The sequence below is a fragment of the Dermacentor albipictus genome, chromosome 3, assembly GCF_038994185.2.
Source record: "Dermacentor albipictus isolate Rhodes 1998 colony chromosome 3, USDA_Dalb.pri_finalv2, whole genome shotgun sequence".
Classification (NCBI taxonomy): domain Eukaryota; kingdom Metazoa; phylum Arthropoda; class Arachnida; order Ixodida; family Ixodidae; genus Dermacentor; species Dermacentor albipictus.
Window position 1 is genome coordinate 191839691 of NC_091823.1, and position 16065 is coordinate 191855755.

The 16065-nt window shown below is 46.4% G+C and overlaps 1 protein-coding gene across 1 annotated transcript in view; it reads left to right on the forward strand.

Annotated features, from left to right (window-relative positions):
- LOC135908708 (uncharacterized) overlaps nucleotides 1-16065 on the forward strand; it is an 834911-nt gene that overhangs the window by 298710 nt on the left and 520136 nt on the right. The window contains exon 10 of the mRNA XM_070536550.1: nucleotides 1750-1897. Coding sequence (XP_070392651.1) covers nucleotides 1750-1897 — 148 coding nt within the window. The remainder of the gene's footprint in view (nucleotides 1-1749; nucleotides 1898-16065) is intronic.

Genomic DNA, 16065 nt, shown 5'->3' on the forward strand with positions numbered 1-16065 from the left:
CTTTCCATAGCTCGTTGCGTGGTCCTAAATTTAAGCAGAACCCTTTTCGTAAGCCTCCAGGTTTCTGCTCCGTACTTGAGTACTGGTAAGACACAGCTGTTATACACTTTTCTCTTGAGGGATAATGGCAACCTGCTGTTTATGATCTGAAAATTGCTGGCAAACGCCCCCCAGCCCATTCTTATTCTGATTCTTTCAATCTCATGATCCGGATCTGCGGTCACTACCTGCCTTAAGTAGATGTATTCCCTTACCACTTCCAGTATCTCGCTACCCATGGCAAACTGCTGTTCTCTACCGAGACTGTTAAACATTACTTTAGTTTCCTGCAGATTAAGTTTTCGACCCACCCTTCTGTTTTGCCTCTCCAGATCAGTGAACATGCATTGCAATTGGTCCCCTGAGTTACTAAGCAGGGAAATATCATCAGCGAATCGCAAATTACTAAGGTATTCTCCATTACCTCTTACCCCTAATTCTTCCCAAACGCTGTCTCGTAATCAATGAAAGCTATATATAACGGTTGGTTATATTCCTCACATTTCTCGATCACCTGATTGACAGTGTGCATATGGTCTATTGTTGAGTAGTCTTTGCGGAATCCTGCCTGGTACTTTGGTTGACAGAAGTCTAAGGTGTTCCTGATTCTATTTGCGATTACCTTAGTAAATACTTTGTTGGCAACGGACAGTAAGGTGATCGGTCTATAATTTTTCAAGACTTTATCGTCCCCTTTCCTATGGATTAGGATTATGTTAGCATTCTCCCAAGATTCCGGTACGCTCGAGGTCATGAAGCACTGCGTATACACGGTGGCCAGTTTTCCTAGAACAATCTGCCCACCATGCTTTCACGAATCTGCTGCCGTCTTTAACTTCTTCACTACTTGGGGCTGTCCCTATTACATCACTGGTGACAGATGTGTCGGGTCAGCAAATAGAACTGCGCACCAGGCACCGGGTGTGGCAATATACGAACGATGAAATGAGTGCCGGCCATTCAAATTTGTAACACCACAGGACGTACTGTTTGCCGTCGTGTGCGCAGTGTGGAACTCCGAAGGTACTATGGGTGCCTTAGTGTGCGTATCTCCAGGTGCTCAACGTGGGAAGATTGTGTACTTGGCACATGCCTTCGTTCCTCAATAGGGTGTGCCCCCACTCTTACGGGTGATTTGAATGTAAACACAAAGGGTCCCTGCAACGCCTGGTTCGCACAGTGGGGGCACGAAGACCTCAGCTTAAAATTTGTGCCAAATACACAATATAGCTCGTCGCCCTACGGGTCTTGTTTGGACTTTGTATTTAAAAACATCGATGCACCTTTGTGGACCCGCTGCAAGCTCTTCTCGACTACTTTTGGACGATAAAGCACACCTGAGTGTGTTTGAATAAACGTATGCAAATAAAAACACAACTTACAATAAACTTACTACTTGCAGCTACCGTATCCGAACCGTTTACGGCGGTCTCCAATACAGAACCTCCTTCAGCTGACGCTGTGACTGTGCTGCGTGTGCCGCACAGGCCTGTGGCTTTTTTGTCTCCAGAAACACGTCATTTTCGACTGCTAGATCAGAGTCACTTGCAAACTGTTGCATGTGCAATGGACCGGAATAATTTATTGTAGAAGCAAATCCTTTACTTTTTCATGCAATATTTTTGCCTGCAGTGATCTGTACGCTTGATTACCTATTGAATAGCGATTGCTACTGCGTCCCTGTTACAGGTAGTTCTCTTCTCTGTGCAGGGCCGATTTGTATGCCTGTTCTAGCCAAGTACCACATTCCGTCTCTGGTCTTTGTGAGCGACGATGACGCCTGTGAGGTTCACGTCTCCGAAGCTGATTTAGAATGCAAAGAAAGCAAGGGACGTGGATTTGCAGTTACACTGAAGCGGTAAGGACGGCACTCCTTCTCGGTCGTACCCGCCAATGCCTCTAACTGATGGAAAAAAAAACTGGAATTTGAATTTATATGTGTAGTTTGTTACAATTGATACATAGTGTCCAAGCAGAATGCCTTCAAACTAAACAGACACCAGAAAGAAACATTGGTTAGTCCAACACCCTTTCTGTACTTTTGCCTGTGTCTCCCTCCTAGCTTTTTCTGCTTTTTTACAGTTTGCTAGCAATCCTATCTGGAGTGACTACGATGCACGAGCAGCAATAGCATTTTCGCCATTATTATTTGTGTTGACTTTTAAAGCATAAACCATTGGGTTCAATCGATTTCAGTTCAAGTCAGTTCATCCTTATATTAGTTCTAGGAAAGAACTTGAGCGTGAGATAGAGTAGAGCACTGTGAGCCACCGCTAGTTATTCCTTCTCATCCCGCACAGTTAGCCAGTGCCAGCACGTAATACGGACAAATGATTCAGTGACACAGCAAACTCTAGGTTTCGAATCCGGTGTCGTCCTCGACAGAAACAGAGAGCCACGGTTGAAGAAATATTAAACGTTGCTTGAATAACTAACTCACAATCTACCATGGACAACGTGCACAAAGAACGAATTCCAACCACACTAAGTAAACTAACTTTCCCTTCTTCCTGTTCTCACCATCGACGTCTGGCCGATCATCCTTGGCTCAGACGGGGCCCACGCCTCACGCTCATGCGCTTGCTGCGATGGTCCTACTGATCGCCTCGTCGATTCCTCTCGGCGATGGCTTATCGAACCTTGGGCATGCTTGCACCGAGATGTGCGGGACACCGTTTTTCGAGTCGGGCCCTACCATCTACGCAGAATCACCACGGGGAGGCGGCTGCTGCTGATTAGAACTTCTGCCGAGATAGAGATGGCACGTTGGCGATTCTGACAAGGTATACAATCGCGAGACCAAATGCACTGCCCAAAACACATCATATTCCGTTTTCAATAAAACAACTATAAAACTGATCAATTTATTTCCGTTAATTTTCCGCTGGCCAATTCAATTTCTCTTTTTTTTTGCGACTTCGAGTGAGGGTCCGGTCCAGCGCCCGTGTATTTCTATGGGCCTAAACTTTCGTAAATTTCATCCTAAAATCTTCCTTCACCGGAAATCGCAAATTGACAAGTGAGCATACCTGAGCCCCTGAGCCCCATAGGGACCCCAATAGTGACTCCTTTAATTTCATCGTATGTCTAGGCTAAATTTAGGTGACACCCGCCGTGGTGGCGTTGTGGCTTTCGCGTTGCGTTGTTCAGCCCGGGAGCGGGGGATCAAATCGCGGCCAAGGGGACCACATTTCGATGCGGGCAAAGTGCAAAAAACAAGTGTGTGCCGTACAGTGGATGCACAGTGAAAAAATTCCGGCGGTCATAATTACTCCGCAGCCCCCATCTCTTCCCCTACAGCGTGCCTCGTAATAAAATTGAGGTTTGGCCACGTAAAATCCAAGAATTTTAGGAGCTTTGGTGGCAGTGACCATGTTGAACATTATAATCTTCCATCAAAAACGCGCAGTTTTGGCCAGCGCTAGATAAATTTTAAAGCAATAACGGTCGATGAATATATCCGACCACAGCATTTATCAAATTCTAACGTGTTCATTTGTTTATTATTTCGCAAGGAAAATTGGACCAATTACGCGAACGTTGCGTTCGTAACGTTCGCATAATTTGTTGTGTAACCTAATTGTCTTACTTTGGCGAAGCTAACTTCAAAATTGTGCGGAGAAGCTGTCTTTAGGATACCAGCCTGCCCCTGTGCAACATACATGGTGTATACATGGTATTATATATTGTTAACAAAGCTTTTAAATTTCAGCCGTGACTCAAGAAGCACAATTCTAATTCTTGAGCTAAATTATTCTCAGAGGCAGACAGTAGTTGGATGAAAATGGAAACTTATATATGAATGATTAACAAATTTTAGAGCGCGGCTTTTAGACCCCCGCTCATGCGGTGAGCGTCGGCGTCGGCATCCTACCTCGTAACCGAGCGAACGAGCACAGAGAGAGATGAGAGCGAACGCGGAGTGAAGTGCGGGATGAAAACAAAACCGTTAAAAGCGAAGAGGGCGCGAGGAGGACAGTGGAGGAAGAGGGTATAGCAAAAGCGTGAGAAGGAAAGCGTAGTGCCACGCACTAGGGTTGGCAATAAAGATGAACGAATAAATGCTTAAAGGTATCCCGCAAGCCATTAGGGTCATCGATGTGCCCCTTTCATTAATTCGAATGAATCGAGTAAACACGTCTAATTAATCGCTTTCTCTAGGTTGACAGGAGTGGCGCGAACATTTTGAAGTCGTACTGGAATGGGGGAAAACGAGCAGTGACTGTGTGGCTGTGGTAGAGCAATTGTCGGCTGTTTTTGCGACCCCCGAGTGATGCCGAGTGGAGCGCTTCCGTTCTCTTCCCCCAACCACCACCACACCACCCAAATATACGATAGAAACTAATGTGTGTTCCAGTCCTGGCCAGCATCGTAGACGGTCTACAGCTAAGGAGACAACCGCGTCAGCTTCGAGGCCACGTAATGGCACATGTTTGGAGCAGTCTGGAAGAAGCTTCTACCACGTGACGCCGCCTCGCTGCGCCAAGGAATTGTTTGGACAAGTACACCTTAACTCCGTTCGTCAAGTCCTTGCGCCTGCGAACCTATGGAAAACATGACGTGACTTACGCTGAGAACATAACAAAGCGTGTCTACATTTTCCTGTGCGCAGACAACTTTTCTGTCAACTTTCTAAGCATTCTGCTCAGCCACGATCTAGTTTGAACAAGAAAGTAGCCGCATCATTTTTTACTTGGATGTCGTCTTCGCGCGGTTGTCTACTTTGACGTCTTCGTGAGTATTGGAACGAGACTTAAGATGGCCGCTGTCAAGTTAGCCGTCTACTTAGCCGTCTAGGCTGTGTATTAGAACACAGCCCGAATCGTTGATCGTCGTGTAACTCAAAGTGCACTAAAGTCGTGCCAAAGCATCCGCGGCGGTGTGTACCATGCATACTTCACAGAGCGATGGAGTCCATGTCAACTGCAGCAAGACTGTTGCTTCCGAGCGTCTATTCTGGCTGGCTGGTTGTCTGGCCATGCAAAGAAGGTGTCACTTTGACCCAAACATCCCAGTCAGTTGACATTCTCTCGCTCTGTAGAAAAGAGCTTGTGGAGGAAAATCCTGGGCCACTAATTTTCTTTCCTCGTGTGCATATTGCAGTTACTGGCATATCCTAATTGGGCTTCACCTTTCACTTCTGGCATTTTTCTTATTTCCTCTTTAATTGTACAGTAATGGCATTTACTAGTGCCATGCATCTTGTCTAATTCTGCTCCAAGTGCCATTGTGTAACATATATTCTTGATTTTTTCCAAAGCCACTAGTGCCAACTCTGTTTGTTCTTTAACAAACTAAACGTTATTCTTTATCAAACTTTACACACTTGTACTTCTAACTTGGTTCCACCTCTCAAACGTTAGAATACGTTCCTACGAAAGTAGATAAGTGCGTTAGAACCTTTTTAAAGCACCCGGCAAAATTTTCGATTAATAATTAATTGATAAAAAACCCTGCATCAAAAGCTCTTTTTGAATAAAGACTTAAATTATGAATTATTAATCGTTATTAGAATAAAAAAAATAAATAAACCATCTTTACGAGGAGCTTTGCGGTGACGATGGCTAAGATAGGGCGCCTGAGTACCGCGCGCCGTCTGTATGGAAACAAAGCGCTGCATGAGCGGAGGTTGTCTGCGGCGGCTGCTGTAAATCGCGCCCACGTGTCGCCCGCGCACTTCCTATCGCAATATCCGGATAAACGAGGTTGTCGCGTCACACTGCCCTCGGTTCGCAACGTGCCGCACGAGACAGATTCTCCGCACCAGCCAAGAGATCGCGCAATGAAACACGTATACATCTGCGCTAAAACTTAGCATTAGAAGGTATCGTAATTGTCGGTGAATTGTTTCACTAATTGTCTTTTAAGTTAGTTACGTTTAGTCACATATTGCAGTTTACAAATTGTATCTGGTGTCTTATAAAGTGATATCCACTCGGAACAAATACTGAGGATGACATCACTTTCGAGCAATGCGTTTAGAAAGATTGCGACGAAATGCATCGGCGTTTTCTTAACTTTTGAGCATGAATGTATATAAAGGCGTTTTGTTAAAAGAGTAAGTGCAACAAATGTGCATTCTTACGTCTTGTTTGACTGTGCTTAACTCAAAACGGGTGCTTGTTTCAAAATTCGTTGGAAGTGGATGCGACTCATGAAATCAGTGGCTTTAATGTGTCTATTACAATATATTTGACAGTAATTAGTTTAAATGTTAGTCAACTTTTCCAGATCAGTCTGTGATGCGCATTGATCTGTAGCGTGTGTAATGTATAGTTCCTTGGGTATTGCGGCTGGATAGGCTGATTTCTCCTAAATGTCAATGCAAATAAATAAACAAAAATGTTTACCTTAAAATAAAACAGTGTATATTAGATCATTGCCCAAATCTCTTTCTTGAAAATCAGTGGCATGTTACGTTTATAAATTTTTTAGAAGGTTTAATGTTATTTCTACGTTTGCTTTCTACTTCAGAGAGACAGAAAATTGGCGCGCGCTTGATTTTACGACATCTTAAAATCGGGCAAGAACTGCCAAATGAATCAGCCGTGTGTTTTGACGTTTTTTTCTCTCTTTCTGTAGTTACAGCTGGAGGATATGCGATCAATTTTGTCACTCCAGTCAGGGTTCAAATAATGAAAGTTGACTGTGATAATATAGAAGAAATATGCATATAAAGATAAAGAAAGAGAGGGAAATCAAAACTAACTAAACAGCACAAAGTAAAACGCCAAGAAACCCACTACTTCAAACATACGCTGCAGAAACTGGATTCGCAATATTCGGCAAGTGCGAGGACATGTCAATGTAAAGAAAACACTAGATCCTTTGAGAGGCCATTTACACTAGTAAGTAGAACTTGCCGTATAAGATATTAAAATGACGAGGACGAATCGGCACCCCTAGAAATTTGGCGTTATAAAACTTAGTGCTTCTTATTGACTGGTTGTTTCTAACACGGACAAAAAAATGACGGTGAGCAATGAGGTTCATGAGACTATAATGCGTTAACATTAGTTTTCCCCAGTAAAAGGCAGGGCATCCTTCGTATGTTTTAAAGGTGCCCTGAAGCACACCACGGGCTTGGTGAAATATCATGGTCCACGAGTAGCATACGCTGCTCAGCCAACATTTGCTGTCGTACGCTGTGCATGCAGCTCGCAAGTAAATCGAGAAATCACCTTTCTCTCAAATGCTCTCTTTTCAACAGAAGAACCTGTGTTCACTATTTTCTGGACGCTTTATTTCGTCACCGGATGCTTTACTTCGTCATTGCCTTCGACGGCTTCTACTGGGTGATAGCTGACATCAAGCTGTTGTCGGCTACGTGGCGTAGATACCGCAGCCGCCTCGGGGTGCCGCCACGAGTCCACTGGCTACGCGCACTGCGGCTGGCTGAGCACACTTACGTTTGCCTTATGTTAAGCGCGTCGTAGGCACCAAAGGCGGAACTCGTGGCGTCTATTTTAACATCCAAAATGAAATTTGAACAGCGCGCCACGGTGACACTTAGAAGGCAGAGCGTTGTTGGCACGACCCACTGCGCCGTAGCTTTCGCAGTGCAAGGCATTGAAAAAGCAACGGGAGCACAGTGGATGCCGTGTTCGACAGCCAATAATTCCGCTTCTGCCGAACGCATTTAAGTACTTTTGCGGCAAGGTATTTCTGAAAAAGCCTATTTTCACTTGAACTGCCTTTGTCCCTTTCGATAAGAAGCGATTCAGGGCTTCTTTAACTTTACACCATGCGGAACAGAAACGCAGCCATTGACGTCACTATCGAAACGCGCAATACGTGTCCGGGCTTGCCCGAAAGCGAAGTGCGTGTGCTGACAACCGAGCACCTACTGTGTCGGGCCACGCTGTGCGCGTCACCTCCGGAGCAGGTGGTATCAGCTGTCACCTGCCTTCCCACCTGTGTCGGCACGCGTTCAACTCCTCTCCCCTCTTTTGAGGTACACAAGCTGACAGACAGGTTTTCCTTTGCATGCGAATTCTAATAGTTCCACACTAAAGAAAGAAAAGAGAGTAGGAAGAGATATAGCGGCGTGGATAACAGACAGATTTGTAACCGCGGGTGCCGTCACTGCCTTGTTACTATGGCTGACACTTGAATTCTCCTGCGCTTAACCAAAAGTAAAAGGAAGAAATGTGTGATGAGAGTGAAAGTGATTATGTGTGAAAACGTGAAAGGAGCACAGATGGTAGACCAGCAAGGGCAAGAGAGTTATGGAAACAAGGTAGCCCTGCTTCAGTGGGGGACTCGCCATACTTTCTATGGTGTTCGACTGCTATCACGGTTCGCTACCGCAGAATGTGAGGCGCTGGGTGATCCCTACACCGTCTAAGAATGTCGTTATACTTTTAGTGCGCGAGCCTGGCTTGCTGTGCCTGTGAAGAAGAGGATAGCTGGCTTTGCGTCAGCCGTGAGGCTCAGGTTGAGGAGTGTCGTCAGGACCTCTCTCTACGTCGAGTCGTGGTGCGTTTGCTCTTGAGAAGGAGATGATCTGATGTCTACTCCACGCCACATTAGGCATCTGCGCTTCAGGCTGCAATACCATCTGTGTGGCATATAGCCATCATCCACACGAATGCCGGCCGAAGGCGCAGTGGCGTGGTGCATTGAGGCTGCGTGTGCCAGCGGCACCGGAGCATGAACGTGTCTGTGGAGCGAGGTTACGTGTGCACCGGGGGTGGCTCGCGCATCGTCCATTAGTCCAATGTAGTTGGATGCCACAAAATCGAGTGCTTCCATCACCATCCAATCAACCAACTCGTCACCCGCGATGTCGCAGCACCCACCCGCGAAACACAGAAGCAGCTATTTGATGTCTAAAAGACGCCTTGAAGGAATACGTGAAAAGTCTAGTAGCTACCTTGATCAAGACACCTAGACACCAAGATACAGCCAGGGACACCTAGAAGTACTTCAGTATTTCTAGCGTTGCTCTAAAAGGTGCCCAACGTACTTCTGGACATGAACGACTGATAACTTGTAAAAATATCTGTTGCAGTGGTTATACAACACGAGGTGTAGACACATTTACATGAAGGCGGAAGTCTTACATGGCTGGTAATGAATGAAGCAGATTTATTCATTACTAAACAAAATCGGTATTTAATGCACTCCCAAATAAATCACCTTATAGGCTGCAAGTTTTCAGCTTATACGGAAAAGAGCTCCAGCGCATTTTTACATCGGAGCTATATATGGCTAGGATCCCGGAATCCTTTCGTGCCCCTAGACAAAAAACTATCACCATCAATGACTTATAGCCCCTAAGCGCCCATACACCCGTAACCAAAAACCAAGCCATCCTTGTGCGAGGCACACGGATGGGCTAGTGGGCTAGTTGGTAAAGCATACTCACGGGTTAACAGTGTACGCAGACTGGCCCAGAGTGAGGAACTATAGGCAGTGGCTACAAGCACTCAGCAAAATGAAGCGAACAGAGCTTGCGTTATTTGGAATCACGCATATGACATGCAGCACACAATGCCGAAAACTATCATTATCAATGGCTTATAATCCCGTAAGCAATAGCTCATACCATCATAAGCAACGAAAGAATGCAATGACCCATATGTACGTAAGGCAGTGGCTATGAGCACTCAGCCAAGGTAAGTGAACAGTGCATGAATTCTTTTAAATCACGTATACAACATGCCGAACAGCTCACGTTTCAAGAAAGACCAAGCTCAAAAGAAGCATCTCAACCCTACAATTGATGCTAAGGCACTCGTGATAGGAATGCAAAGCACGCAGCGCTCCCGGCATACGCTTCCTGGTAAATATTACTGTTGCACGAGCTGCCGCTGCAACGCCAGCTTGCGATGAGGGGTGTCACGTCCCTAGCCGTTCGTATATAAAGTAACGAGCCTAGCAACTTATTTCAATGTTATTGCAGCAGCGCTATTGGTGGCTGCGTGCTGTCAAAACCGGGCATTACCGTTGTTTCTACTATTACTTTAATATTGCACTACCACCATTACTCCAAAGCCATAAAGCATTGCATACACCGCTCAGCAGTTGTAGTGTTGGTTTTCAACAGCTTCGCAGGACATCCGCTTTCGCAGGGCTGGGATGGCGAGTTTTGTATATCTGCAGCCGATTGTATTTCACATTGTACAAAACAAGTAATTATTGCAGTAATGTTCTTGTTTTGCTATGAAGCGGGAAAGCTGCAATCTGTGCAGACACACACACGCGCGCGCGAAGACGCACGCAACGCTGTAACCAATGCAATAACAAAAGGACACAAAATAGGGCGAATTCGAACTGGTTCTTGATTACGGCCAGTGCGTCCTCTTTGAGTGCACTCCATCTGGTTGTTTCACGCTTCGTTAACCATAAAGACTAAAAGGAAGCAGAACCCACGTGGAAAAAATCACATGAAAAACGGCAAAGCAGGAGAGCCCTAGCCATGAGTAATTGTCACCAACGAAAGTCAGACATTGCTGACGAATAACTAAGTGCAAATATTTCAATTTCCGAAAAAAAGTCATATCCAAGCATGTCACGTACAAAGCCGTATCGAAAATGTAGGCGGTGAACGAAGATCCTTCCATTGCGGTAGTAAGCCGTTGGTGAAAGCACAATACAGCCACTGTCCCGAAGCATTAAAGCATAAACGTGTAAAACCGCGTCGCCAAAGTTAAATGACGCCAGTTAATATGCAGTAAATACACAGGATAGTTAGGAACGGCACACAACTAGCATAAGGTCCACGACCGAGAGATTGCGTGCGCCTGCGGCCTATGTTCTTGCCAACTTCCTGCCTCCCACTGTTTCCAACATGGAACGAGGTCCCTGAGAAGTTGAGAACGTGTGTACTTAGTGACTGTGCAATGGATAGGCTTTTGACACCGCTGCGATCATAGTGCTAGCCACAGCGCGGCGATCACTGTGACGTTGAAGTTTCGGCCCTGCTGTCAGCTCCTGGCGTGCGAGCATGGAAGAATGGTTTCGAGGTGTCGTGCGGGCTACCTCGGTTGAAAACAACAGCACACCTTTGATTGTCGAATTTACAGTCTGAAATTATGCAACAATGAAGCCAGCCTATTATGTTACTTCTCATGAGGTCGTTTTGTCCGTGCCTTCGTTTTGTTAACGCCGACGCTCACCACTTATTTAACATGCTGTTTGGCCTTGTATGAACCCCTAGGCGTAAACATAGAAAGAAGTTCCCGAGTGAGGCGTTCTGAATGCGTTTACCAAAATAAGCTCTGGTGACACTAGCAGTGGGTTGTTACAACACATAGGATATACACTAGTATATTTCAGGAGCTTAGGTTACGTTTGGAAAAAATTCTGTACTCCGTCTTATCGTATACAAATGGTGCTATAACGTAAAACTATTCCAAAGTTTTCTATTCCAATTCTGCAATCAGCCCTCCGCGATTGGGCAAAACATTTTGGGCTATCCGTTTACCTGTCTGTCGCGCGACGTCACGGAAACCGCGATAGCTCTCCATCTGATATGACGTGTAGACAGTGATTGTGCATGATTTGAGCTGTGGCGACACAATCTGCGCATATTTCTGCGCACCTTCCATCTTATCATCTGGCCAAGCATACCACAGCTGCACGCTGGATTGCATGGTCGATAAAGTATAGCGCCACCGCCATGTCACCCGAGGTATGCGTCACCGACGGTGGCTATAAAAACAGGCTGCCTGGCTGAGAAAAGCCGCCTTCTACCACCCGCTACTGTGACAAACGTAGCGTTGGTATGCCCGTCCGCTGACATCGTTCGCCGAATAAAGACGCGTTGCGTTTTTATGTTGGGATTCGTCCTTCGCTAGCCGCGATATCCCCACAGAGCGAACAAAAGAAAAATAGTTATTTCTGATTCGACACCTTTGCGCCATTAGCTCTCGGCTATTGGTCAATAGTTCTGGGCTGCGCCCACCTCACCTGCTTGTCACGCTACGGCGCAAAACCTCCAAAACTCACCGCGTCAAAGTTACGTGCACGCATTAAAGATGCATTATTATGCCAAACAAAATTGAAAGTTTTTTTGAATAGCCGGAGACTGCCCCGTTCCGAAAGGTACCAATTGTACCAATTACAATCTCTGTGCACTCATGTTAGCTCCTTATGATGCTGTGCAACTTTAATGTACGCCGCCCCTTATGTAATGCCATCGGGCCCTAAAGGGATACTAAAGGTTAATATTAAGTCAACGTGCAGTGTTGAAATACCGTCCCAGAAACTTCGAAACGCTTGTTTCGTGCGAAGAAGAGACTTATTTTAATTTCGCTCTGAAGCGTCCGCGTACCTGTAGCGCAGTTCAAATCACCCGCCCTCTGATCGAGGAGTATTGACGCCATGGTCTCATAGTGACGTTGTGCGGTCGCTGAGTAAAATGGCTCCCGCAGACTGCGCGACGGCTTTTCTGCACAAAACGCAAACGCCCGGCCAGAAACAGAGCCAAGAGAGAGCCGACAGCAGCGCGAAAGCGGAACTATGGTGGCTAGCGGAATGGAAAGCGCACGACGATAAGCTTGTTCTTTTTTTTATGACGCCAACTTCGACGCCCGTTGCAATGGACGACCCTGACAACGACACATTAGCTCGCTATGCTGGGCTCGAGTTCAGCGATTTAAGCACTGATGAACGTGACCTGCTGTTGAGGGTTCGCGCTGCCGGCATCGCTGCGTACTACTACGACGACGGCCTGCTTTGAAAGGCACTTCATGCGACTTCAGTAAGTCGGCGTTGAACACGTAATCCTCTGGACGAAAGTGCAGTGAGCACACTACGTGATTTTTTGGCTCTTTGCTAGCGTGCTGCAGGAAAGGTATGGCACTTAACCACTTCGAACGGAGAGGTTCACTCGTTGGCACACAGTGATGAGTAACGTTGGATTCGTCGCTGCATCTGCGCTTGGCCAAGTTCCGCAGACCATTCGCGCATCCCACGACATCACATGGACGTCGGATTCTCGCTGCTTGTTCGAAATGCAAGTTTCGCGAGCCAGCAGGACCACCGCAGCACGACGCGATAACGAAACAACTGAAACACCAAAGTGCGCGCGGCGCAAAGTCGAGGCGAAAACGAAACCTTTCGATCACCCATACTACTCAAGGGTAACGTCAAAATGTTATTTTTTTTCTTAGAATCAAATAGAAGTAGACACGTAGTATTTTGTTCCGTCTTATAATCTAATGAAATTATCTTTTTAATACGAGTAGTTGAGTACTAGTGACATAAATTATGATGAGGAGTGCTTTCGTGATCGGGCTAGTACCGGATTGTCGCGGGGGGGTCTCAAATTGTGTCATGCATTTACCTCAATTCCTCGGTTACTAAAGCTCTGTTCGCGATTGTATCGACGCCTTAGACGTTCTAGAGCATCGCTCTATCATTTAACTTGACTTTCTGGTAACCTTTAGTGTCCCTTTAAGCTTGAATAAATAAAATGAAACGAAATCAAATGAATAGAAGACCGCTGCCGCCGATCGCTCAGGCACTGGCTACTCGCACCTGCCTGAGAGCATGGGTTTATTTGCGTATTATAAAACTTGTTGCGTGGCCGTGTAATGTTTTCGAGCGCATCTGGCACGCTTACGACCTCGTTTTGTGAACTATTCTTTGCTGAGGATCCGTTTTAGCGTCATTCTTAAGCTTTCGTTGCATGCCGCCTCGATTTTCGACCAGCCACCGCGAGCTATGTACGGGAAAGCCGACCATTCGCAGACGCGGACACCACCCTCTTCCTCCGGTTATCGATGTTCAGTGCACTGGCTCGACGCCAAGCCCAAAGCCCAATGCGGCTTTGGCAGGCCTATAATGTATTAGTGTTGGCGGAACTCCTGTGTCAATAAAGTATTATTATTATTATTATTATTTATTATTATTTATTATTATTATTATTATTATTATTATTATTATTATTATTATTATTAAATCCCTCTCCATTTGAGCGTGCTCCCCGCCTCTTGTCAGCCAATTAGACAAGCGAAACCGTGCAGTGTAGGCACTGTTATTCGTTTTTCAGCCAAAAAAAAAAAGTTTCCTCCTATGAACGAGGAGACCGTTTGATTGGTCTGTTCAGACAACCCTGCGGGTGACCACCCGATGCTTGCGTCGGCGGTTACGCAAATTTCACGTAAGGAGAATGGAATAAAACATATTGGAATAGTTTCACGTTGGAGCACCCCAATGTGTATAAATTAGTTTGTAGCTGTTTCAAGACTTTTTTAAGAGGTATCATGTTTCGTGGAGAGGCAGCCTCTGGGAATGTAGCTCACTGTGGGGCTGATATCTTCTGGTGTATCTCGCCAGTTGGGAGGAGGGGAGGGCGTCAATCGTTACGCCACCTGGAGCACAGGGAGCGCTCGCCCTGAGTCAATCTGCGCCGCGCATTCAGACAGTTCTTGCTCAAGATGAAGAAGGTCCAATTCCAGCTTGAGCGCTGCGAGTCTAGTCGTCGTCAATGAGGGCCGTAGTGCTATGCGACAGCTGCTTGTGCACTGTGCCACTAGGATGGTAGCAGCAGCAGTAGCCGAGTGTTGTTGGAAGACATAATTCGTAATTTACCGTGTTAATCTAAATTTAAGAAGTTCCCTCTGAAGTTGAGTATATGCTGCGATTATAGCCTTGTGTGTTGGGCGTGTTGGTATGCGAACCTGTATAACTAACGCCAGCATACTACCCAACGCCAACATACTAACGCCAGCAGACAATAACGAAAGGCAGACGTGGGCATCACTGGCCCAAAGCTAATCATCCGCCTCGTTTGCGGGGGGTGCAGGATGCGATCGAATTCAGGTCGCCCCCGAAACACCGGTTTCTTTATTTGGGAGACGTGCCTCCCTGCCTGGTACTTGGCTATAGGAATGAGGTTCTCATCTCAAATGGCGCCTATAGTGCCTTTGTTAGTCGCTCCACACGCTTCTTTGCAGATGTCTAGGCACGCAACCCTTTCAATTGCCGCATGGCTTTCTGCAGTTCGTCCTCATAGTGTAGGAGGCTGAAAAATGTGTACACCATAGCCGCCGAGCTTCATCCTCATTATCATGAGCAGCAGCAGCAGCTTGTTTTATGTCCATTGCAGGGCAAAGGCCTCTCCCTGCGATCTCCGATTACCCTTGTCCTGCGCCAACCGATTCCAACTAGCGCCAGATAATTTCCTAATTTCATCACTCCACCTAATCTTCTGCCGTCCTAGACGGCGTCTCCCTTCTCTTGGTGCCCATTCTGCAACCCTAGTGGTCCAACGGTTATCTAACCGGCGCATTACATGACCTGCCCAGCTCTATTTTTTCTCGTGATGACAATTAGGATATCGTGTATACCAGCTTGCTCTCTGATCCACACCACTGTCTTTCTGTCTCTTAACGGTATGCCTAGCAATCTTCGTTCCATCGCTCTTTGCGCGGTCCTTAACTTGTTCTGAAGCTTCTTTGTTAGTCTCTAAGTCTCTGCCCCATATGCCAGGACGGGTAAAATTTACTGATTCTACACCTTCCTTTTCAGTGACAATGGTAAGCTTCCATTCAGGAGCTGACAATGTCTGCTGTATGCGATCCGACCCATCTTTATTCTATGAATTTTCTTCTCATGATTGTGGTTCCCTGTGATTAATTGACCTGGGTAGCCACCGAGCACCTACCGGCAAAGTACGTACAAACGCTCTCCTGGCTAGGTGCCCGGTCATCACGGACCTCGACGCTGGGGGCAACTTCTCGGGCCAGCCTCACTCACCTGTCCACCATAACCGGCCTATCAGGTTGAGCGCCTGCCGTCGCTTGTTGTAGGCAACGCCTGAGCAGCCATCCACCGCTAATGGGTACAGATGACTCCTCCTCCCGTGCTTCGCTCCTAGAAAAAAAAATCCACATGTCGGCGTGGCACACGCAGCCCAGTCACAGCGTAAGCTGGAGGATCGTCTCCATAGGAGACAATCATAAACTGATTGAATACGGTAACAGCCAGTAGCAGGTTTTTGGAAAGTCGTGTTTCTATTTGCATAAATTTCTGAAAACACAGGTGTACTTCATGGTTGGAAAAGTGGGCCGA